Source organism: Syngnathus typhle, linkage group LG12 (assembly GCF_033458585.1).
Source record: "Syngnathus typhle isolate RoL2023-S1 ecotype Sweden linkage group LG12, RoL_Styp_1.0, whole genome shotgun sequence".
Lineage (NCBI taxonomy): Eukaryota > Metazoa > Chordata > Actinopteri > Syngnathiformes > Syngnathidae > Syngnathus > Syngnathus typhle.
The window spans coordinates 4,439,949-4,464,177 of record NC_083749.1 but is presented as its reverse complement, the minus strand read 5'-3'; the positions used below and the strand labels follow the sequence as shown (position 1 = coordinate 4,464,177).

At 42.8% G+C, this 24,229-nt stretch overlaps 5 protein-coding genes across 8 annotated transcripts in view; 2 read left to right on the top strand and 3 right to left on the bottom strand.

Annotated features, from left to right (window-relative positions):
- The window catches only part of LOC133163722 (mediator of RNA polymerase II transcription subunit 13-like), a 62,827-nt gene extending 56,503 nt beyond the window's left edge, over window positions 1-6,324 (bottom strand). The window contains exons 1-4 of one of the 2 annotated variants that reach the window (XM_061293916.1): window positions 6,139-6,324; window positions 5,384-5,596; window positions 5,245-5,303; window positions 2,362-2,414 (exon numbers count right to left, since the gene is read on the bottom strand). The gene's annotated coding sequence lies outside the window, so the exon portion shown is untranslated. Of the gene's footprint in view, window positions 1-2,361; window positions 2,415-5,244; window positions 5,304-5,383; window positions 5,597-5,718; window positions 5,795-6,138 lie in introns of those variants that run through there. The other variant, XM_061293917.1, reaches the window with a different exon arrangement.
- Window positions 6,325-7,009: 685 nt separating this feature from the next.
- On the bottom strand, window positions 7,010-9,490 carry mtfp1 (mitochondrial fission process 1). Its single transcript, XM_061292593.1, has 4 exons — window positions 9,226-9,490; window positions 8,622-8,749; window positions 8,207-8,439; window positions 7,010-8,055 (listed from the first exon to the last, which is right to left on the bottom strand). The coding sequence occupies exons 1-4, from the start codon at window positions 9,293-9,295 to the stop codon at window positions 7,989-7,991; spliced, it is 498 nt and encodes a 165-aa protein (XP_061148577.1). The 5' UTR covers window positions 9,296-9,490; the 3' UTR covers window positions 7,010-7,988.
- Window positions 9,491-10,107: 617 nt separating this feature from the next.
- lman2la (lectin, mannose-binding 2-like a) lies at window positions 10,108-12,739 on the top strand. Of its 2 annotated transcripts, XM_061292588.1 has the most exons (9): window positions 10,108-10,354; window positions 10,564-10,682; window positions 10,763-10,880; window positions 10,954-11,036; window positions 11,362-11,394; window positions 11,513-11,674; window positions 11,767-11,881; window positions 12,100-12,222; window positions 12,284-12,739. In XM_061292588.1, the coding sequence occupies exons 1-9, from the start codon at window positions 10,153-10,155 to the stop codon at window positions 12,424-12,426; spliced, it is 1,098 nt and encodes a 365-aa protein (XP_061148572.1). In that variant the 5' UTR covers window positions 10,108-10,152; the 3' UTR covers window positions 12,427-12,739. The 2 variants fall into 2 exon arrangements, with proteins under 2 accessions (XP_061148572.1, XP_061148573.1); XM_061292589.1 differs by lacking the exon at window positions 11,362-11,394 and having other exon boundaries at window positions 10,109-10,354.
- Window positions 12,740-12,833: 94 nt separating this feature from the next.
- On the bottom strand, window positions 12,834-18,053 carry wbp1 (WW domain binding protein 1). Of its 2 annotated transcripts, none has more exons than XM_061292590.1 (4): window positions 17,781-18,053; window positions 16,618-16,720; window positions 16,353-16,520; window positions 12,834-16,223 (listed from the first exon to the last, which is right to left on the bottom strand). In XM_061292590.1, the coding sequence occupies exons 1-4, from the start codon at window positions 17,841-17,843 to the stop codon at window positions 15,742-15,744; spliced, it is 816 nt and encodes a 271-aa protein (XP_061148574.1). In that variant the 5' UTR covers window positions 17,844-18,053; the 3' UTR covers window positions 12,834-15,741. The 2 variants fall into 2 exon arrangements, with proteins under 2 accessions (XP_061148574.1, XP_061148576.1); XM_061292592.1 differs by lacking the exon at window positions 17,781-18,053 and adding an exon at window positions 17,500-17,774.
- A 1,220-nt stretch (window positions 18,054-19,273) lies between these two features.
- LOC133163760 (ADP-ribosylation factor-like protein 3) lies at window positions 19,274-20,738 on the top strand. The gene is made up of 6 exons (XM_061293977.1): window positions 19,274-19,302; window positions 19,391-19,601; window positions 19,663-19,779; window positions 19,859-19,909; window positions 20,009-20,194; window positions 20,465-20,738. Exons 1-6 carry the CDS (start codon window positions 19,274-19,276, stop codon window positions 20,510-20,512), a joined length of 642 nt encoding a protein of 213 aa, XP_061149961.1. The 3' UTR covers window positions 20,513-20,738.
- Window positions 20,739-24,229: the final 3,491 nt, after the last annotated feature.

The window sequence follows — 24,229 nt, the reverse complement described above, 5'->3', positions numbered from 1 at the left end:
TCCGGTGATATAACGAAGGCGTCCGATGATACTGGTGCGGTTCTGACATGAATCATTTAACAGTGCTTCATGCATGAGAGCGCATGTTGTTGCAACCGTGCCACAGAAGGGAGGAAAGGGGTTGGGGGGGGGGGGGCTGAAAGTCCAGCGCTTCCTCCTGAAGCTGCTGGGGAAAGATAAGCATCAGATGGATGAGCAGGGGACTTAGCCTGGCGGTTATTGATCCCTCCGCTCCAGGAATGAGCCACAAGTCATTCGGATAACCTTTTTTGTCCGATAGATCCTTAAAGGCTTTATGAGGAGAAAAAAAAGAAGATAGCGGCACACACAGTTTGGTACACTTGGCGCTGATAGATGAGATTCAGATCGGTTTGAGTGAATCTGTTTCCATATGTCACGTTTCCTTTCATCAGGGCCCCGCTGACTTGATATGTCTATACTATATACTACGTCTGTGTGTGAATGTGTGTGTGGAAGAAAAGATGTACAGTAGTCCGTTTAGTAAGTCACAATCATTTTCGTCATTTTCGGCAGAGGATGAAAAATATTATAGTTAAGTATTTTTCTATTATTAATTATTATTATTATTATTATTATTATGCATGCATAGTAAACCTGACATTTATTGTAATACAGAATAATTCATTGCTTGTGTTTATAATAAAAATACAGGCTAAATATTCCTAAGCATTTCGGAAGGGGTTGTCATTTGTGTATTTGATACAGTCAAATGAGACGATCACATTGATGTGGCGAGCACGAGAAGTAGGAGAAGCACTCCCACTTCGTGTTTCTCTTCATGTTTTTGCACACCGTTAACTGCGGGAGTGCTCATTAATGATTCAGGGCGAGCATATTTCAAGGGAATATGCTCGTGTGGACACTGAAGGGTGTTCATCAGTCATACTGTGCCCCCCCCCCCTCACCGCACACACAAATAGCAGTTATCCAAGTGGGGTATCTTCATCAGTGATTGATGGCTCACTGGGTGCTAAGTTAACACACAGCAAAGCAAAGCAGCAAAGTCTGGCCGTGATATCTGATGAGGGCTTTGCTCCTCTTTGTGCAAGTGCGCTACTACCTCCCTGGCATTTCCTGGAGCGCGGCAGAGTGTGGCTGAGGAGAATAGATGGTGTGCATTATAATGAACATGGGCTGACACCGCCTCATCCATCATGGCAGCCGGCAAAGTTATAGTAGTGGCAGAGTGAGAGAGAGACTTTAAATCACAGGAACGTCTGCAGGTCTAAACTTTGTTGTTGTTGTTGTTGTTGTTGTTTTGTAATTCTTGAGAAGGGCCGAACTTTGTTGCTATTATTTTCTAAGGTAGACGTCTCCTTGCTTTTGGTCAGCGCGCTTACTATTTGTCATTCCTGTCGGGTTTCTGGATCCTGAAGTGAATAATCACAACTCCGCATTTGGGGCAAGGGGCTTTGCGTGCCACTACAGTCGGCAGTTACTTCACTGTGGCTACGTTGTTTTGTTTTTTTTCCTTCAACGCTTAGTCTGAACTAAAGCATCTTCATGCAATGAGTTGGAAAACTACAAGGGGTGGGCAAACTTGCGGCGCAAGGACCAAATTAGATTTTTTAAGACAGATTGTCCATTGAGCTATCCATGTTTTCATCCAAATATTTTCGTTACATTGTGTGTGTGTTTTATATATATAGACAGAGAGAAAGCGCAAAAGGAGGAGTTGAATAACTGAATAAACACCATAAAATTCCAAGTGCAAAATTGACAGCTAGCCATGATTCCAAATTGAAGGTGAAAAAAAAAAACAACAAAGACATGCGGCATTCCTCTTCTGCTATTGTAGTCATTTGCCATCTGTGTAGTCACATTACAAAGACATCTCTAAGTCACGCTGAAATCAATATGCCGCACAAGCACCATCACAACACAACGCTGCCGGAGTGAATCAACCCAGATGTCACGGTGTGCACTCCCAAGCAGCAAACCGCAACACCGCACACGATACACAATGCTTATTTGCTATGACGAAAATAGTCACTGTTAAAGAAAATAAATAAATAAAAAGGACGTTAAGTATGATTATATTGCGTCTCATCGAGTCACTTCTTTGGCTGCGATTTGTCATTGCATGTGAATCATAGCTCCCAGAGGGCGTGGTCGAGCAGACAGACGAGGTATTACATTCGTTGCACACACAGGAAGGTACGACTCACAAAAAAAAGATTCCTTCTGTCACTATGATTTGCGGTATTACTCATATTTCAACAGCCAATCCCCAGCTTTGTCAAAGTTGTATGATATTCAAACACGACAGCATTTAGTTATTTATAATGCAGAAAATGATGCGAAACACAATGTAACAAATCAAAAGGATTTGACACTTACAGTTTGAGGTGTCTCCGGGGGGTCCGTTTCCACATACCACAAAAGTTCAGGCCCTGGAAAGCAAAAAACATGAATGAACATAAGCAATGGAATTTTCTTTTTGAGGACGTGTGCTAAGGAACCCTTTAAAAATTGTGCTTTATTGAGTTTAAAGTGTGTTGGAGGGGGGGGGGGGGGGGGGGGAATTATGGGTCATTTTTATATAACCTCTCAGGTAGACCTCCAGCACATTGGCCCCCCTTTTACACGGCACTGGATGTTAATCAATGATACTATAAACTCCAGTGTGAAACCCAAATATACAATTAATAAACCAAATAGCATTTTGACAACATGAACATTGCTTGTACGTCGGACCGCCATGGTCCGAGCTTCCGTGCGAAGAGACTACCACACACGACACTCACTAAGTGACCGGCCGACGTTTCCGCTCGGCTGCACCCTCCGATGCCACCTGAACAGAATTCAGCTGGAGCCTTGGAGCGGCTCATACATTATGTATTGCTGAAGGTCTGCTCCGTTTTCATGTTGCCTCTAATTCATGGCACAAAGAGAGAGCGCCGGAGCACACAGAACTGGATGACAAGCGTCAAGCATCAAATCATGATAAAGAACTGTCATGTTGCTGTTTTCAAGGCATCGCTCACTTCCCAGATTGCGGCGCCGTGATTGGCAAAATTAATTTAATAACATTGCTGATATGAGTCATGTGTTCTCCAAGCCTCTGATCCTTTTATTTTATTGGTATTGTAATATCATTCATATTTATCATATATCAGGTAGAGGCAACTTCAATGGTGGAGGGGCCCGAGTTTTTTTCAGTCTACTTAGGGGGGTCACATAGGCCCACATATACTTCCGAACCAGATGTAAAATGCAAAGGACAAAATACTTCTATTACTATATTTCTATACTTCTACTAAATTTAGGATGGGGGGGGGCAAATATCACATCTTGCTTCATTCATACTAGCAATACTCATTTTTAAGGAGGCAATTTCCCGCCTCTCCTGTGCAGAGAAATGGATCCTACATGCCCAACCCTGCACGTGTCTGCCAGCCCCTTTGTCTTTCACAGACCTATTTATCAGCAGAATGCTCCCTGACGCCATCGCGCCGTCGCTTCTTCTCGCACGGACCTGCTACGTTTTCCTTTGTGTTTTAATGTGGCATGATGGTGTTTTTCTCCCCCTCCTCCTCCGAGCGTGTGAAATCAATCCAAAAGGTACAGCCTTGTCTTCTCCTTCTCAAAACCTAGCCTTGGGCTGACCTCCATAAATCTACCGGCAAGCGTTAAACATTTCAGTTGGTGCCCTTAAAATGGCCTTTCAACAAACAGGGTCCTTCACTCAAAGTGTGAGGGGTCCGAGGGGGGGGGGGGGTCATTGTGCGTTTGTGTGTTTACTTGTTTGTAGCCGTCTGAGGAGAGCAATGTCGAATCCACAATAGTGGCAGAATACAATTACTATCAATTGACCATAACTAATGATTGAGTCCAATTAATTATTTTTAAGACGCTGACATTTTTACTCTTTCAGTTCATTGTGGCAAATGAATGCAATTTGTTGTGTCATCTGTATCATTTGGTGAAACTGTCTTTTTTAATGATATCAAGAAAAGATCAAGCTAAATAATCCTGACAAGATTTTGATGGCTAGAATTCAATTATTTTTCTCACACACACATTACTGAAAACAAATCTTAAAGTATGATGCATTATGTCTTCAGTGTCATAATTAAAGATGTTGTATGACTATAATCTCTTATTGAAGTAGTCTATAAAACATAGTAAGTTTGTTGGCTTAACTATCTAAAAATTGTGAAATCAAATGTAAATACATTGGCATTTTTAATACAATTTCTGTTGCCTCATTCAACATCATAAGTCTACTAGATGCTTTTTTATGTCACAACTTCCTCCATTGTTATGATGGGGCAACTGAGAAAATTCTGACCCAATTCAGTCAGCGCAGCCTGAGGAGGACCTTTTTGTAAACACTTGTAACCCAGCAGGCAACAAACACTGAGAACTATTTATGAATGATTATCACCCTTGAGAACTTCACACTGACATATGCGTGTATAGAATAGAGTTGAAAAACAAAAAACATTTGTTTGTACGAAGACACATTTCTGTGGATCTAGCTTCATAAAAAAAAGTTGTGGTGGGTGGAAGCAATAGAATTAAGGACTTGGACATGGGGGGGGACACTAAAGACAAGTGAGAAGAATAAGGAGGAGAGAGGGAGGTCTTTCATCCACTTGTGGCCTTCACCAGGCAGGCACCAATCATAGAGGGACGTGACAATCGGAGTGACACATGAACAATGGCTCCATTTTGCAGCCCCCTGCGAACAGGCCCATCTATCACAGGGGAGGGGGGGGGGGCGTTAATTCAATTCACAAGCTCCCCCCAATGCCACCTGATATTGCTTAAAGGGGGATTCGGGAATATAGTGGCAGATTTGATGGGAATCTGCTTGCTTAACTTTTGGATTAATTTCATGATGCCAATCAAATATGAATAGATAATTGGGGGGGGGGGCGTTATATACATAAGCATTAGTGCAGATTTAATTTCAAACCTATTGTAAAGCAAAAGAGTTTGTTTGTAACCCCCCACATGTCAAGTTTGTGCGCCTGACATGCTGCTGCGATACAAAATAAGAACACTAGGGACATCTGCTGGTCATTAGCGTAAACTACAAGGGTGAAGAACTGTTGGTTCTACAACAAACAAAAGATTATGTAGTATGATCATACTTAATGTCACACAGGCAATTTTATTAACTCAAGCCTCCACTCTGTGAGGTTGATAATGCATGCGACCACCTCTCCAGACATACAGGTAGTAGGCAGTGCTCACACATCCCGCTATACACACCAGCAAGATGGCCACCACCACAACCACCTTCCACGCTGTAGATCTTGATTTTCTCTCATCTGAAACAGCCAAAGCAACAACAAAATAATGTTAAAACAGGCAAATTTAACCAAAAATTGAAGGTTAACCAAAAGATTACCTTGTGCCTTGAGAAATGGAACTTCTCTTGTAGTTGTCATCAGGTTCTTTAAGTCTGGTGTTATAGTGACAGTATCTGTCATCACTGTGCTCTCAGGTACGATCACAATCAAGTCGTCGTCAGAAGACTTTCTAAAAAGTGAATCTAGTTCTTCATCCTGTGACTTTGCCTCTGAGAAGGTCCATTGGCCCAGGATAGGTAGATCAGGAAGGCCTTAAATGTAGAAACAAGGTTTGCTAAGAGTAGATAAAGTGGGTGGTGCCTTCAGGTCTGTGTGTTCATAGTGAACAATTAATTTAGAAAAAAAAAAACATCTGCACAGTACTACATTTTACCAGAATCATTTGAGCAATATTTGTTAGCTGCCTCTTGCCGTCGAGTGAATATAACAGTGGTTACGAGCTCAGGTAGCGACCGTCACGGCTCACCTGAGTTTGGTCATGTGACTGTCACATGTCGGAAAGTGACGTCATTTCCAGTCAACAACAAGAGGTGGATTTTGCTGCTTAATTCAAATTCCACAAACCCATTATGAATCAGAAAGTCGTTTCTAGGGGCGCATAGAAAAATATTTTTACGTAACTTTCTCCATTAAACATTCAAATTAAACGGAATAAAATTAAAAGTCAGCTCGTCATTATCAAAACACCTGGTGTGCTTCCAGTGGATGCAGTGTGTGGGGAAAATTGTTTTCTAGTTTAATTAGACGTTAAATTGCTAAAGTATACCTAATAAAGTGAGCAAAACACACTTACCTCGACGACCTCTTGCTGCTGTCAGAAGTGCCAAAAACACAAAATGAAGAAGAAGCAACATGACTGAAGTGCGAGTCGTATACTGACGTTCTTTCGCCTTAAAAGCACTATAGGGTAATTAGAATCAGCTGCAGGTCGATATGGAACAGTGGCTTGATGTTTCTTTTTTTTCCCTCGATAAAAACCTTAATAGCACGGTGGTAAGACTAAAGTTAATCCTCTAAATGACAATATTTGTACAGTTATTTGGATTTGAGAGCTGTGTTGTCAGTAGTCGAGAGCAGTGGTTCTCAAATGCGTGTCCAAGTGGAAGCACTACAGGGGGGTACGTGAGATTTTAAAATATATTTAAGAGGTAGAATCCATGCAAAAATCCTTGAAAAAACTATTTATAATGATGTGAATATCTCAGAAAAATACATGTTCATACAACGAATATCTATTCTGTAGGTTCTTTAAATTAATTTTCCTGACAACCCAATCCCCCCTCTATTGCAGATTGGTTCGCCCCAACCTCCTACCCCGCTGAGCATCACCTGTCAATTACTTTAAAACTTTATTTAAAATGCATTTAATAATTTCTGTTTGAGAATTAATATTTACTATAACTGCAAAGGAGGACATTTTATGTTGGCATATTTTCTGTGCAAATCTTTTTTAATATGTTTTTAATATTTGTATTGTGGCAAATAGCTCCAGAGAGATCACTATACAAATGGAGCAAAGTTAAATACATCAGACAATGACGGCATGGCGATCTGCTTTAATTCTATTTTTACCCAACCAAAAATGTTTTGTACTGCTTTTAATTTTGGCTGGAAAATTATTGATATGAGAACCCTTGATTTACAGTAAACAAAAACACTTGACGTTCCCAAACATCATTGTATTATTTATTTTTTATACTTATTTCACATGTCATACAGCAGTTTTTTTCCTCCAGTTTTGCAATCAATAGGTGAACATTCACTTTGACAAGTGGGTCTAAAATGTTAAGTTATATGAAAATATTCCAAGATGTAGCCCATCTCCAACACTCAACAATACCAAAAAAATACCTGTACAGTATTTCTTTACATCAGTGGCATGCGACCACACAGCTAACACAAGTAAACTCTGAAATGTTAACATTGAATATGAATATAGAGTATTATTAGTTGTAGTCTCCCTTTCCTTAGTACTTTTGAACCCCACCACCAAAACATTACAATAAATGTAAAACAGCATTGACAGTTATTGCTACTACCATGGCAAACAGTACTCAGAAATTCAAATACTCCCAATATTGTATGTACATTTCCCTGTTGCCGCTATTTCCTTGCATAGCTCGTAATTTGCGCAGCAGTAGTCCCGCCATTCAACAAAAGTACGCAAACAGTAACCATGTGCTTGGAGATGCTAACATGACGTAGCAGCGATGAATACGTGTGAAGTCCACACTTTTACAGTACCATCTCGCAAAAAGTGGAGTAAATTGCATTCCCGGTGCAAAGCTCAATGACTCCCATAACTAACAGCTTGATAAAAACCAAAGTGCAGAGTAAAAGGTGTAAAGTACCCAAGAATATAATTTGGGAGGAACAAGGTAGTGAACTATTGTGGCAGACTACGGTAGGTCAAAGCAGAACAATATATGGCTTACGACAAAACACCCCAAAAAAACAATGGTCTGTGTGTACCCCGCATTATGAACGCTTCCAGCAAAGTGCTTCCCTGCCGTATCACATTAAAAGACCTTGACAGTCACAATTTTACAGCAACACACCTGCATAGTGTTATAAACAGTACAATGTCAAGATTTACTATAACAATCCCTTTTTTAAGGCTGTCTTTAAGTGCCTCGTCGCTCCTTATTCCTCCTTCTCGTTGTGGCCGTAGACCTTACGAAGGCTCGAATCCAGCAGGTGGTCCACGGACCTGCAAGGTAAACGACAGAGTTGGTTCTAAGCAATACTTTTTTAAATTTTCCTTGACTTTTCCCATGAGAAGAGTCAACGTTCAGAAATGATGCATCATTTTGATTTAACCATAACTCTTGAACAGTGATGTATGAAAAAATAGACGCTACCTATCGATGGGGCTGATAATGAAAGGGATGATTGAGAGGCCGACGGCCGTGGTTGTCCACTTGCGCACGGGCAGAGGCAATTTGGTAGTGCGGCCCAGCAGGTATAGCGTGGCGGCGCACACGCGGTTAATGGTGAAGCCCGGGACGACGATGGAGGCCAGGGCCTGCCACACAAACGTGTCCATTACCGCTGTCGCCACCCGCGTCTTCTGGCCCGGCTCATCCCCGTGCGCCTGAAACGAGCCCAGAATCTTTATTACAATATGTTCGATGTGGTCCCACTTTCTCTTGACTGAAAATGACATGAGAGTTGCTCAGGTGACAACCAATCACGGCTTACCTGTTTTCCGAGCTTGGTCAAGTCGAACTGTGATTGGTTGTCACCTGCACAACTCGCCATTCCGTTCATACTCACCGCCGCTGCTTTCTTCCCTTTGTCAACGGCATCAGCCGAAACGTAAGCAGTGGCCACGACGTAGCTGGCCCGAACCAAGCTCACTGGAACCAGCGCACGGAAGGCCTCCCCCACCTCGTTGGCGTACCCTAAAGAATGGGGGGGGGGGGGTCATGTTGGTCTTGGAGTGATTCCTAATGCTCATGATTCATGAAGCGTTGGGACAAAACCTGAACTTAAAAAGCAGACTTGTTGCTATAGTTAAGTATACAGACCAAAAGTGATGCACGCTCATGAGTTGATGACTCCTTGTGAGTCACTGCCTCAACTTGCTCAACTACTTTGGTCTGACTGAGCTGTTCACACCTACAACTAGTAAATTGCACAAGGTCGGATAAAGCGTCAATGCAAATAAAAAGTGTTTGTCGTTGCATTTTGTGGCACACAGTGATCTCGACGGCCACGTTTGTGATAAATAGCCATTTTTAATGACAGCTGTTCCTCGCCGCCTTGAGTTAGCTACCGAGCAAGCTAGCAGCTCCAGGGTGACCCTGTTCCCTTGCCTCATTCCCGCGCTTGCTTCAAGTCAGCTCCGGGGAAGGAAAAAGTAACAAATGTTACATACCAAGGAAGCGGACCCATGTGTCGCGATAGATGTCAACTTCTCCACTCGTTTTTTCTCCCGTGGGCTCCATGCTTCTTTTTGGCGTGATTTACTCCATCGCTTGAGACTCGAGTAGAATGCCGACTGTCACCAGGGTAGTGTTGGCTCGTGAGTGAACAATTCGTTCAAAATAACATTTTCTTTCAGTGAACGAGAGTGAACGAGTCACTCAAGTCTGTTTTCAGTTCATATGACCTCAACCAGTAGGTGTCGGTAGTGCGGATTGAATGGTGCCACCTCGCCATAAAACAAAACGAAGAAGAAAATGATCTATTCTATTCTATTCTATAGAAAGAAATGTGTTAATTACCCAAGCCAATTATTATTATTATTACATATAAAAAATGGGGGGGGGGTGTAGTTGTATTGTTTGATGTATATGTTGTTCCCACGGGATGTAATATAGAGAAATATGTGTGCGTTGCCGTTGTCGACATTACCGTGTTTCGTTTGAACGAATCTTTTGAGTGGACTGATTCTAAAGATCCAATTCACTTAAAAGAACTAGAATGCACATTACTAGGGGTACTGGAGGGGGCGTGGTCCACCTAACGTCACGCAACCGGCTTGTGCGGCTGTTCTCATATTTACGACCGCACATTTTGTACACCAGGTGGGATCATTCCGGTAATTCACTGGAAATAATGCTACTAGACTAGCATCTAAAGACTAGCATCTACTCAATACAGTTCGATCTAACATATAGCTCACTGCACATTTTGCGATTGTAAGCATTTTATACGGCCACACCTTTTTTATAAATCTAAACCAATAGAACACGTGTATTATTACTGACGGAAAAAGCGACCAATGAAAGTGAGGTACACAGACAGCAAAACCAATGGGAAAGACGCTAGCTTGGTATGGGAAGGTGACGCAAGATTCACCATGGCCGCCGTCGGCTGCTGGACGCATAGGCAGAACTCCAAATCAATATATATATTATTTTCTTCGCAAAAGATGACGCCTTTTAAGCTATTGTGCTATTTTATTCTCTTTATTTTTACTGTTAATCACTGTATCGCTGACGATGACCACGAAATGGAGGAGTTCTTGAAACGGGAGTATTCGCTCACCAAGCCCTATCAAGGTATCGCACTCGATGCATTGAGTCGAACATTCTCGGACATTTAACACTAATTGCGTTTTATTTTAGCTACTTAACGCATTAAGATCAATTGCTTATATCTGGATTTTCATATCTGACAAATATTCATGTATGACCGTCACGTGGGTGCTTTTGTCAACATGTGACCGTGCAATTTGAGGAGGGAAGAAATCGCGTGTGTTTGTGTTTAGCCGTGGGGTCTTTAAGCTCATCCCACTGGGAACTGATGGGGGATGCCATGGTAACCACGGAGCAGGTGCGACTCACACCTGACATGCAAAGCAGACAGGGGGCAGTATGGAGCAAACTTGTGAGTATTTACTGCTGTGGAAGTAGAAGTACAGTACAGGTAACAAACCTAACTTTGATTTGAATTATTTGCCTTTCAAGCCTTGCCATCTGACGGACTGGGAGATGCAGGTCCACTTCAAGATTCACGGGACAGGGAAGAAGAATCTCAATGGTGACGGCTTGGCTATTTGGTATACAAAGGAGCGCATGCAGAAAGGTAAACATTATGGGAAATGCTCTTTTCTACCACTTGGTGATTGTGTTTTCTTTTTTGTATCGTTGTCACACAGGTCCTGTTTTTGGGAATAAGGACAACTTTACTGGTTTGGGAGTTTTTGTAGACACATATCCCAATGAGGAGAAACAGTTGGAGGTACGCCCACATTCAGTGGGTCTAGTAAATTCACCTATTTTTGCTTTCTTTTACCTAATTATTCGCAAAAAAATATATTTCTGTAATACCCCAAAATGCCACAAGATGGCATCAAAACCCTGTCTAATAAGAAAGTACATACAGTACATTAGAGCCAAGGAAATTCTGTGGCTTATGATTTCATCTTTATATTTCGTATTCGAAAAATTTCAGGGGCTGTAGTATTTCGTTCTTCACGACTCCTAGCGAGGGATTACTCTTGTTCTAGTGGTGTTTTGTAAAGGGGCTGTCTTTTGTGTTCTTTTGTGCACTCATACGGAGACAGGCACAAAAGAAGAGATACAGTCCAAGCACACAGGTAACCATCTTTGGAATGTGCGTGTTCAACAACGTGTGAGCCTGATAAGAAACTTAACAGTGCAAACAATAACAATGATTGCCACCTAAAGTCTTGTGCGTCTTTATCCAATCTCAAGAGGATCTTCCCCTTCGTTCTCGCCATGGTGGGCAACGGCACCATCGGCTACGACCACGAGCGGGACGGCCGGCCCACCGAGCTGGGGGGTTGCAACGCCATGGTGCGCAACCTGAAGCACGACACCTTCCTCTTCATCCGATACGTCCGGCGCAGGCTAACGGTGATCTTTTGTTATTAGGCTCAAACGAGCCAATTTGATGCTTTACCGCCAATTATTATAACATATTTTACAGTCGTGCTGTTTTTATTCAGGTGATGATCGACATTGACGGACAACACGAGTGGCGGGACTGCCTGGATCTGCCGGGCGTGCGGCTGCCCAAGGGCTTTTATTTTGGCGCCACCGCAGTTACAGGAGACCTTTCAGGTAGAACACGTCACAGATGTGCTCATAAAAAGCTTGTTAAGTCAGGAGGTAGCATTGGACTTAACTAAATGGACAGCTTTTGAATCAAACGAGGTTGACTGAATTCTGAAGCTAGTGTAGTTCACACTTTAAAGCAACAGATGGCAGTATCGTACCAACTCTCATTTTCCTGATTGAGTCAGTTGAGTATTAACGTTTCTCTAACCTGATCCCAATAGACAACCATGACATCATCTCACTGAAACTCTACCAACTGACGGTGTTGCGAAGCAAACAGGAAGAGGAAGACCAGGAGGTGGAAATCACGATACCCAGTGTGGATAACATGGAGCTGCTCAGATGTAACACGCACACACATGAGCTTCATTCTCTGCACCACTCTGACCTTCTGTTGTCTTCCAGCGGGTCGCACTGAGGAAGGAATGAGCGGGTTGGCCATTTTCTTCACGGTGCTCTTCTCCATGCTGGGCTGCATCTTCCTGGTGGTCGTCGGGCTGCTGCTCTACGGTCACTGGAACGAGAATCGGCGCAAGCGGTTCTACTGAGGAGGAGGACGGGAGGTGGATTAGGCTTTGGGGAGCAAAACTTAACTGCACTGAGTCCACCCTGCGGCTGACAGAAACCACTTCCTGGAGACGAATCCTGACGCTGGACTTTATGCTCCATCTCTTCTGAGCAGCTACTTTTGAAGTCTTTTACTGTTGACTAGGGGGTCCTGAAACTTTTTTCCAAGAACCACCTCACAATCCTTACACCGATTAAACATAACTACTGTGTATCCCTGAATGCCAGACAAATTAAAAGTTGATTTTTTTAAAATTACTATGTGAATAAAGTTGTATTAGAAATAAACACAAACATTTTATACAGTGATTCATTGCAATGCCTGAGTAAACTAATCATTTTTGATTATCAGACTAGGACAGCGCACCTCAATTGAAACACGAATGTATTAGTTATGTGTATATGTTTAATTTTATTAAAAAAATAAAATACAAATGATGACCCAAACATCACACAGCAGACGTATTACTTAAACCCGAAAAAAATATTAATAATATAGAGCGATTATTATCCACCGGTCAGTGCTTCCCTCCTCTCTTTTCACTTTTTTTTAGCGGAAAACAACATAGGAAAGAGGAACAAAACCAATATACCCACAGCGCCTCAATCAAGTCCACTTCCTTTTTCCACACTGAGGTCTTCCATTATGCAAGATACAAAAATTGTATGTCTCTAAGTATGAAAGGCATCAGTTAAATATTCATTCGGTTTAAATATGGAAAAAGAAAGTCACTGTCTTAACACAATAAATGCACCAAGAGTGGACGGAACAGTGACAAACCCACCAAAGTAAGAATCAGTCCAAACAACAAGCACAATTTTTTTCTTCCTCGCAACGTAATCAGAAATGTTAGTGGTGGAGAAGGAAGGTAAGTTGTTACTTTCCCCAAATGAGAGGAGTAAAAATGATATATACACAAACAAAAATTGCCTTTTGAAGCCCCTCTGTATACATACATTGTTGCTGTAGCATTACTTTTGTTTTTTTTTAATTAACAAATAGTCCACAAACACACAGAAAAAAGAAAGATTACAGTACAGTGTTGTGCCACAGTACTGAGTTATATTGCTAGTACTGGTGCCCACATGACAAGAAGTGGGAGGGCAGCATAGAACAGTTAAGTTTTTGTTTTTTTCCTTTTTGTTTTTTTCTTTTGCATAGCCTGGTTAAGTGACGTACAGTATACGCGACACTGCAGATGGAAAACTACCATTGCGATATGAGGATGAAATGCTTTGGCTTAATGGACAGGAAGGAATATGTTAAATTTTATGTTGGGCAAAGCAAAGGAAGAAAAAAAAAATGTTTAAGCCCGACCAACATACACTTGCTGTCTTACAATCAGATCACGCTCAATTGAAAAAAAAAAAAAGTCCAGCGACCTCCAAAGGATCGCAACAGACATTAAAAGTGGATGGACGATCGTGACCGATTATACGTACATAGCCCTTAATCATCTCAGTAAACATGAAATCGAAGGAAGGCCATGATGAGCAATTTTTGGAGGGCCATCTTAAAATCTGCACGCACAAAAAAAAAGTATGTTTGATTAATCCACAGCTGTTTTTCTTTGCGTCAGACTGAGAAGGAAAAGAAATGCCTTAAAAAATTGAACGGCATATGGTTGTAACTAAAAATTACATTTTTAATTTTTGTAACGACAATTATTTTTCCGCAACAAAAATACTTGACTGTATCTCATGATTCTGTTAACGTTCCAACTTTTGCTGTAATATTTTCTTCTTGTAACATTTTCCCCCATTTCCGTAACAAGTTTTCTGAAACAAAAAAAAAATCTCTATTTTTGTTATTTTATGAATGTAAAATTTATGAAATTAGCTATTATTTCATGCAATTTTAAGGAAAATGTCAAACTTGGGATATATATGTTTTCCTTTACGATGATCTGTCATTGGTTTTGGGATATTTTTATGGTTTCAACGAGCTATTTGAAGCATTTAGGGGGATGTCAATTAATATTTAGTTTGTCTCTATAGTGAGGGGTTTACCCAATAACGTTCATTCAAAGTAATTTGGTTCTTGTAAGATGTTGCCCGTTACCACTGCTAGCCGAGCACATGTTGAATCAAATTTTATTTCCCGCAGTCCAACCACTTTAGTACTAACAACGTGGAGACGTGCAACAGCAAGAGAAGAACACAATTGAAGTTTGCCAACATCCACTTCAACCTTCTCCCCTCAAACCCTTGCCCCTCCTCGTCTCTCCACTGCCAGTGGAAAATACCACAACAAACCCCTCACGAGGGCCAAGAGCTCGGACTTCAGAGAAGCCTGACGGCATCCTTGGAACCAGAATGCAACTTGACAACATCTTCACAACTATCCGGGCCCAAGAATTTACAGCCCATCAAAAAAGAAAAAAAGAACCTAAAACTCAAGATCTAATCATGCCAACTAACAGCATGCCTTTCCTCCAAACTACACAAGTCAAAACATAAGTCACCCCTTGACGTGAGTGATGGAGACATTTGAAAAACCGTGCCATCTTCCTGTCTGAGTTTAGTGTAATTTGTTCATTCTGTCACAAGATGTTCTTTTCCACTCATGTGCTCAGCAGAGTGGGGACAAGAAAGAAATGTGGTTGACCTTGCTGGTATGCGTCTTGACGGTCAACATCCCCAGCGGATGGTTCAAAGTCAAACTGAAGGAGCGGGCCACAAGTGGTGGTCGGTCGTCTAGTCCAGGGGTTCTCAAACTGGGCTCCACCGGCTGAAGCTTGGAGCTCTGCGTAATAAGTTGCAGTTATTTGTTCATAACATAACCTAATTAGGACTCCCTCCCTTAGGTTTAGGCCAATTAAATGATGTGGTCTAAAATACCTGGATTAAATAAAGTTTTTTTTTCACAAAAGATCTATTATTACAGGATTAGTCTTTAATTTTTTAAGAAAAGGCTTCTTTTTTTTTTTTAATTAAGGCATTCTTTCCAAAAGGCATAAATTACAATACAGCAGTACTTTTGAAATTCACTTAAGAAATTCTCTTCGCGTTCAACCGGCGTTACAATTAGGAGGGACATCTCGGGGAAAAAAAAAAATCCTGGCCGGACCCCAAAAGTTTGAGAACCCGTGGCCCAGTCAATCCCAATCAGTTCACTTAATGCAAAACTTATGAAACTTGAAACGGACAAATAAGCGCGTCATGTCGAGAGGTTAACGATAATCATCTGAGCGTAACCGGGAGGATGAAAACACAGACATTCGCCCGCGGTGACAATGCTAAAGTCGAGTGTCGCACCGGATTGGCTGGCCTGGGCTGGTAGAAGACACGCCGGCTCACACCATGCTGTCTCCGGCGCTGGTGGCTTGGCTGGCCATGTCGCAGGTGTGCTCTTTGTGTCTGAAGGCGTGTTGCTGATGGCGGGAGCAGCATTCCCCGCCGGTGGCCCCGCACACGCGCCGCTCCTCGTCGCTCTCCTCCTCCGGCCCTGAGCCCTCGTCTAGCTGGCAGACGCACACCTCAATCCCTGAGTCGCCGGTCACGTGACGGCGCCGAGTGATGAGCTCATCCTCCTCTGGGTTCTCCTGAGCCGAGGACGGTGGCGAGGAGGAAGAGGAGGCGGCGCCCTGGTCGGAGTGTAAGGCAACAGCGGCCGGCCCTGGCTGGGCGGCTTGCGAGGGTTCTGGCTCGGGCTGACTAACTTGAGGGGAGGGAGCTTGGGCCGCCTCGGGAGGGTTTTCAGAGTAAGGGGGCGGTGGGGTGGGTGGATGACCCACCACCTCCTCGTAGTCAGGAAGCTTGCAGTCATTCCAGAATCCTCCAAGACAGAAGAGCAACTTCTAAATTAGGGGCTCCAGAGACACTCATAACTATCATGTTGAAGGTAGAACAAAAACACAAAACTCTTGTCGGAAACCAAACACCTCACAAATGATCTTCTACTCACTGAGGTTGAGCGGTGGAGGTGAAATGAAGGAGCTGGAGGCGCCCTGGTAGGCCATAAGGCTGATCTCCCGCTGCCGTTGCTCCTGCTGCAGCCGCATTTTCACCCTGCGGTGTCGATACGCGCAGCAGCAGCTCAACATGATGATCAGGGTCCAAACCAACCAGAACCCTGAAAAGATTGGGGGTAGGTTCTGGTCAGAGATAGGCTGGACGTCCATCCACAGATTTGCCAAACGTGTCATGAATTATTGCTAACTTAAACTTACACCAGAGCTCATAGTAGTAAGTGCAGCATTCAGTCTCTCCGCAGCAGTAGCCCATCTCGCAGCGATATTGCTCATTGTTTACCCCGAAACAGAACTCCTTGCCCTGAATTTGAAACAAACAGCAAACACGCGCACACAATTTCCAGTGCGAGTCAACATTTAACCACATGTGAAAGAGAAACTGCGTCTGAATGATTAAAAAAAAAAAAAAAACATTGCTTAAGGCTGCACAGCTGATCATAGCTGCTATTGTGGAAATAACCCCTGTAAACTTGTGAGCAATCTGATTAAATGTTAAATGTCATTGTGATTACAGGACACGGTAAGAACATCGCTAGTTTACTGACCATGAAACTATAATCCACTGTTTTGGAAAAATAACAAAAAAGAGATGCAGCTTTTTTTTTTTTAATTGAGTTGGAACCATGGTTGCAGCATTCATGCAAGACAATATTTGGACAGCTCACACTAAGCTGCCATCTCATAAATCCTGTCACGACATTGAACTATCCCTATTATTGTACTCGGATGCTTATGCACGTTTTAAAATGGCAGAAGTCGAGTTTAGGGAAGTAGCCAACAAGGATACAACAAAACAGGAGTTAAAATTACATTCAAAAATAAGCGGAAAGGGGGACTACTGTGAATTCGATATTTTAAACATAATTTAAATCAAGTTTGAACCTTTAAAGAAAAGAAAAAAAGAGCCACTTCAGCAAAAAGTTTGTTGAAATGTTTCTAAATGTTGAAAAGAACTGCTAAAAGAGACTCCATCCTTTTCTAGCATAAGGCTAGCTAGCCCTTGGGCCTAGCAAGCTACTCTGAACAACCTCGAATAAACCCGTTATTTCGCCGGGTGCTTGCCTGTTAGCAAAAGCTAACCTTTATCTCGACCACCTTCATCAAACTTCAAAATGGGGACATTCAAATGGCGTGCACGGTAGTTGTGCTTCGTCCGAGTCTCATCCCAATTGACCATCGACCAAATGTCGAAAAAACTTTGACTAACTGACGTCATCGGCACCGAACACAAGCTGAGCCGGAGTCGGTTTCTTTTGTGGAGCAAACAAAAAGAGGATGGAGGTGAGGCCTTGGCCAAGCCCACAAGCCTCGGCCTCGACTCCGAGCGGCGACCGACATCCAGAGCGCTGGCGTCGGCTTACCTGCACCAGACAGACCCCGGTACACAGGAGCCCTACAATGGATCCCAGCGTTTTCTGCGGCATCTTTCTGGGTTGTCAGCCGTCGACACGACGGAAACCATACAAGCAAAAGTGGATTAAATTTCAAAGACGTGTCCTGGTGTCTTCGGGTGGCCGTGGCGCTGTATTTAGCGGTTCGGCCAGTCGCCTTCCGACATGTTTATGTTGTTTCTTGACTGAGATGGAGTAATATGAGAAACTGCAGGGGGCTCGGCGTGCTGCAGGGGGCGCTGTGGGCGTTGTTCGGACTAAATAGATTGGCAATTGACGTCACATTCCATGTTCAAGACTATTTTCTATCTCAACCTTTGATAACATTTAGTTTGATGAAAATGTCACTGCTGGGATTAATAGTCACATATGTCATAAAACTCAAATCCTAACATTTAAAACCATTTTTAAAATCAAATTCACTGCACATTTCTTTTGTAAATTCAGCAAGCTGCATTTTATTTATTTGCTTAAAATCTCTGTAATGTTTGTAAATGCTGTCTACATGTACTTTTAATTATGTAAAGCACACTGTGTATGAAATATAGTCATAAATAAAGTCCAACTGCTCAGTCACAATATGTATTTGCACATGTCTCTTCACACTCCAAAATCTGACTGGCATTGGTTAACAATTGCAGTGGTTCTCAAACTTTTAACATTAGTAGGTACCATTTTATAAAAAAGCTCGATTCTCAAAGTACCACTAAAATGAGTAACATTAAAATAAAGTTCCATCTATTCTGTCATGTCCATTCTAGACGAATGGGGGCCACAAATTATGCGTAGGCTTTCCTAATTTGTCTCATTTATCACATTAATCAAACAATGTCGTTACCTACCGGTACTTGACGTCACTGAACATGCCGTGGTGATTCTCCACGTGGTTAAGGCGATGTTAATCCAGTCAGTGTAAGAAGGAGCCACTAATTCACCGGACAGCATCATGGTAAGTTATCCATCCTCATGCCTGCGTGCTGACTAGTTAGCATTTGTCTCCAATGTCTCCGAACGGGAAGGGAAAATGCATTCTGTCAAAAGAGAAGAGTTGGTGCCATTACTGTAATTTCTGATCAATGTCGTTTCTATACTTCCGGTCTAGATGAGTAACCTTTTGTGCAAGCTGTCTTTTTCTTTTCTTTTCAAACCAATTTAGTACAAGCTATTTACCAGGAGAAAAAGGAGAAAGATGCAGAGATAGAATGTACCAAATCGTGATTCAGTATTTTTTTTTCCTCTTCTTAAATATTGACTAGTTCCTTACAGCCAAGCTTTAATCATCCGTAATCACTTGATTCCAATTTGTACATGTGACTTGGTGCGGGACAGAGTGACAGTGTTTTATTCTTAGCCACGTGGGAAGTAAATAGCTTGAGCCAAAGCCTTCCTGAAGGCTCTTTTGGAAAGCGTCCATTCACGGTGTACATTCCTAATCTCACCCAGCGGGAGATTTCTCTACAACAATGCACGGCACACCCGCAGAGCCTTTCAGGTCAAACATAATCTGTCCGGCTGTCAACAGTACTGTAACCATCATGACATCGTATTAAGTTGTCCAAATCAGATTTTAATATTCTCAGTGTAAAGAACTGCAAAGTAGAAGTGGGTGTGCACACTTATGCACCTTTGGGTTTTTTTTTTCGGAAGGGCCTGCTGTCCGTCCTGCGGAGATTGAAGCAACCTCAAGACCAGGAGGTGCGCTTGCTTCTGCTCGGTTTGGACAACGCCGGCAAGACCACGTTGCTCAAACAGCTGGCCGCCGAGGATATCAGCCACATCACGCCAACGCAGGTAACAAACACGCGACATATCTGTAGAGTACAAAAAGCCACTCTTATGTATGTGTGAGCAGGGTTTCAACATCAAGAGCGTCCAGTCGTCTGGCTTCAAACTGAACGTGTGGGATATCGGAGGACAGCGGAAGATTCGCCCTTACTGGAAGAATTACTTTGAGAACACGCATGTGTTGGTACGGCTTGCGGGATTAAGTACATTTTGTATTATGTTCTGAATATGTAGGATTATTGTCATTTTTTTTGTGCTTGCAGATCTATGTGATTGACTGCTCGGACAAAAAGCGGTTTGAAGAGACCAGTTTGGTGAGATGATGGTTTAAATTGCATGTGCATCTGCCTTGTCGATGAATCGGAATTTATGAGCTTGCTTCAAGATGACAACATTGACGCTATTTTGCACAGGAGCTGGCCGAGCTGCTCGAGGAGGACGATCTGGCCGGCGTGCCGCTGCTGGTCTTTGCCAACAAACAAGACCTAAGCACCGCCATGTCGGCCTTTGAGCTGGCCGAGGGGCTTAACCTCCACACGGTCAGAGATCGAATGTGGCAAGTCCAAGCCTGCTCTGCCGTTACCGCCGAGGGACTGCAGGTACACATGCTACTGGGAGTGATACATTGTGTACAAATACCAGGAAACAGCAGCAAAAGACTCCTTATAATATTTCTTGACTCACTTCAATAATTCTTTGGCACCAAGAAGACACAACATTGTGCAAAAGCAGTACTTTTATATTAGACAAGCACAAAATAGGCTATTGTCCATACAAACACATGGACTTGATAAAGTAAGACTACTGATTAGCGACTTCAGCTTTTGGAATGAACCCCATTTAATCATTCTTGTTTTTCCCAAACCCAGGATGGCATGAACTGGTTATGCAGGAACATAAGGTTCCGGAAGAAATGAAGATCTCGTGAACGTGAACATTATGCATAGTGTGTTATGTTTTGTCAATCACTAAAGTTGTAGACATGTGGTGTTAACTAATATCCCATTTGAAAACAAAATGGCTGAACTGTATATAATGTAAATATGACCGTGAACTGAAAAGTGTGTACACAACACAATAGCAATGATGACTGCTGGCAGTGAAAGAAAAAAATAAATAATTTGTGTTGTGTAATAATCCAAAATAAACCCTAGAGGGAGACCTCTCCCTGTTCCCAAATACACTTGTGCAGTACAATTGTAGCATTGGACTTTTCTATAATTTGTCTTTTTATAGTAATCAAATTGATGTTGTGGTAACAGAATTAAAATTAGCCAACCATCAACCGTGATAATTTTGCAACCAACAAAATAGTAACCTTTGTAAATATGTTTTGGGGGATTTGGTCTGGTTCCCAAAGTGTGAGTTTGGAAACGGATGGTCTCCGGTGCCGTTTGGAAATGAACACATTTGCAGTGGGCCACATTGCATTCAGCATTTGTTTTCAGCTTGTCTTTAGCGGCACATTTGCAGCATTAATCCAAAGTGACCAAGTGCTCCGCTGTGGTCCGACAGGACATTTACATAAAAACCTTTTTCCACGACTAATAGCTCGCCACTACAATTTGCATTTATATAGGTCCCTTCATAGCGACATGATTTGGTACCTTTACCCATGATAAAATAAACCTCCTTTGGCCTTGAGTTACTGGCCTGCTGCCGCCCGTGTAAGCTTGGCTGCTTTTAATGAGAGTAGAAATCCCCAAAATGGACTTGTAGGATCAGCTTTGTGCTTTCAAGGACTGCAAACATGCTTGCACTTAACCTCTTCGAGAGGTCATATGTTCGATATTTAGCCAATACTTTGTCTTTAAAAAAATGTAGTAGGACCGCTACGAGCGATTTAGAGCGGGGCTTCTCAACCTGGGATGCGGGTACCACCAGTGGTCCACCAGCAATAACTGCAAAATTGTCACGTCAAATCATTTTTAAAAAGTGTCTTCATGTATGTTTTGGGAATATGGGAGGAAGCCGAGTACCTAAAGAAACTACGCCTGAAGGCCTTCGCTGAAATTTGAACCCTGAACCTGCAAACTGTGCATTTATGCCAACCACTATCCAGTTCATGCAAATGCCTCCAACAGTTCCAGACATTCTCCAAAGGAGGAGAAAGTCATGAATAAGTAAATGAAAGTCCGCCATGTGAGACTGAGGATAAAACGACTCGGCCCACCCCACCTTCTTCTCTGCTTAATCATTAACATCAAATCTATGTGATAATCAGCCAAGCTTTAAGGAAAAATATACCCAATTACACACAGAGGTAGCCTGCAAAATCTTTCCAATTTAATATCAAACAATGGTACGATGGCGTCAAGCGCCCTTGCCTTCCCCTAAGAACCAAAGTGGATTTTTTTTTTTTTCTTGACCAAATCGAGCGGATTAAAGCGTCGGAGTTGTGGTTAACTGTGTGGCTCAATCTCAGCAAAATGAGAAGCAGTCAGGCCTGTAGAGGGTCATAAATCACGGGACTTTCCCAGCCACTGGGCCCCGTACGCCGGCCTCCCACGCAGGGGACGGCGAGGCCACAGTCTGATTGACTCCTGAGGCCCTCAGAGGGCGGAGAAAGGTAAACGTGTCCTGTGACTTAATTACAGCGGAGACACTCGGCAGGTCAAATCAGCGTTAGATCGTTAAATTAAAAAGAAAAAAAAAAGGAACAGTAATCTTATTGCCGTTATTCTATGTCAGGGGTGGGCCATTCATTTTGGAAAAGAAACCGGAATGGGCCAAGCTAACACGTTAGCCTCAATTTAGCCTTTTTTATGTATTTAAAAGAAAAACATTGTCTTGTTTTAGCAAATTGCTAAGAATATAGCTAAAATTATGACCACTGTTGTGAATTTTGAGTCTTTTTGAGGAAAAATATTATTGGAGGCTTCGGGGAATATTCAATGAACTAATAAAAAACTAACTTCGTTTTGGCAACATTGCGGAGACTAGCAACCACTCGTTTGCTTGAGAAGCTTCCAAAATAAAAGCAGCACTAATTTTACATTTCATTGTGAAATGACTATTTTCCTGATCAACATTGGTGAATTGACATCAGTGAATCAAATAAGTATTACTTGTATATGAAAACTAAAATATTGTTCTACATATAGTTGATGATACAAAATGAACATTATTATTTTTGTAAAAAATATTTCAAATTTCCTTTTGGATAAAAAGAAATACAAAAAGTGTTTTTTCCCCAAATGCATTGCTTTTTGTCAAGGTTATTTTACAGCAACCGTGCCTTGTGTCAAGCCGACGTATAGCATGCAGGTTGAAAGTTATCGACTCAGCCATTACAAGCATTTACACAACTATCTGAAATTCATAGTTACAGTAAATAAAAGTGCTTTATTAGACTCTTGTCTTTGATTAAAAGTTAGTGGGCACCAGCCACTAAAAGAAAATAGGCCCGGACAGCAATTACATGCTCACGGATTGTTTGTTTGACCCGCGGAGTCCCTCCTGGCTCGTTCCCGGGACCCTCCTTTCATGATGGAGCAGATAACGGCTGCTAGTGGATGATAAAACTAATAGCAAATATCCACATTCCTTCCTTTGATGTGTGTGTGTGTGCTATTATAAAACTGCGGTCAAGTCACAAAAAGTGTGAGGACTATAAAAATGATTGTCGGGGGGGTTATCAGTCGGGGGACGCCGAGGGAGCGGCTCAGAGAATAGTGGGGGTCAGCGCAGCAGGTGGGCCCGGTTGGGGGTCCTCGGCTGTTTGATGCTCCGCTTAGACGGGGAGTGTGAGGAAGTGAGAAGGTCAAAACAAACCACCGGCTTGAGTGGAATTTGAACAGGGTCTTTTAGAGCTGTACGCCTGATTTTCAATTTTTATACAAAATCCGATCAAAAGCCACACACTTTTTTTTGCTCCATGCTCACGTTGCAACATTTACAGCGTAATTCCGAAAAGCAATCGTGAGTTAATGAAGGTGTCAGCGCTGCATGCTAACGCTAATACATTGTCTGTATTTGAGCGGACGACATGATGTGGATTGACGTGATGAGCGCGCTCGTCCCGTTACACGCACTTAGCTGCTCACATCTTCGCCGCCGGGAAAATCCTGTCCGCCGGATAATAACGAGAATAAAACGTGCCGGAGGCGTATCAATCACCTTCCTGCGGGCCAGTCGCGCAGAGGTCAGAGTTCACGCTCTTGACCCCTCGCCGACCTTTGACCCCCGACTGCACCGGCAGGAAATAACACTTTCCGTGGTGCAAAACGTTTCCCGGATTGACTGATTGCCCTTATCATTTGAGGGATTCGCTCGGCTTCTCTTTCCCCTGTCTGCGCACCGCAACCGTGCCCCCCCCTTGTCCCACCACTCTCGTCCCTGCCCGGCGCTCATAATTTGACTTTTTATCACCTCGCACTGAGAAGGGGACGCAGCGCCATCCGTCACCGCGGCCGCACGCTGACAGCTGCTCGCAGATGCATGGATTTTTACATTGGACTCAATCGGCGGAATTACTTCACTGTAACCGATTCGATATTCTACAAATGAGGCGACCGGGCGGCAGCGGGCGGGCGCAACACACACTCGGCCGCGTTCCGTCGGAAAAGCCTTCATCGATTTCGCCAGGCCTCGGAGCTCGGATACTTGGGAATAAAAACACGATTAATCATTTG

Coding starts and splice junctions, on each gene's coding strand:
- LOC133163760 (XM_061293977.1), top strand. CDS start 19,274: ATGCACGGCACACCCGCAGAGCCTTTCAG. Junction 19,780..19,858: donor TTGAGAACACGCATGTGTTG/GTACGGCTTGCG, acceptor TTGTGCTTGCAG/ATCTATGTGATTGACTGCTC. Junction 19,910..20,008: donor GGTTTGAAGAGACCAGTTTG/GTGAGATGATGG, acceptor TATTTTGCACAG/GAGCTGGCCGAGCTGCTCGA.
- lman2la (XM_061292588.1), top strand. CDS start 10,153: ATGGCCGCCGTCGGCTGCTGGACGCATAGGCAGAACTCCAAATCAATA. Junction 11,395..11,512: donor GATACAGTCCAAGCACACAG/GTAACCATCTTT, acceptor TCCAATCTCAAG/AGGATCTTCCCCTTCGTTCT. Junction 12,223..12,283: donor TAACATGGAGCTGCTCAGAT/GTAACACGCACA, acceptor GTTGTCTTCCAG/CGGGTCGCACTGAGGAAGGA.
- mtfp1 (XM_061292593.1), bottom strand. CDS start 9,295: ATGGAGCCCACGGGAGAAAAAACGAGTGGAGAAGTTGACATCTATCGC. Junction 8,750..9,225: donor CACATGGGTCCGCTTCCTTG/GTATGTAACATT, acceptor CCCATTCTTTAG/GGTACGCCAACGAGGTGGGG. Junction 8,440..8,621: donor AAGGGAAGAAAGCAGCGGCG/GTGAGTATGAAC, acceptor GGCTCGTTTCAG/GCGCACGGGGATGAGCCGGG.
- wbp1 (XM_061292590.1), bottom strand. CDS start 17,843: ATGCCGCAGAAAACGCTGGGATCCATTGTAGGGCTCCTGTGTACCGGG. Junction 16,521..16,617: donor TTACTACTATGAGCTCTGGT/GTAAGTTTAAGT, acceptor CAATCTTTTCAG/GGTTCTGGTTGGTTTGGACC. Junction 16,224..16,352: donor ACCTCCACCGCTCAACCTCA/GTGAGTAGAAGA, acceptor TCTGTCTTGGAG/GATTCTGGAATGACTGCAAG.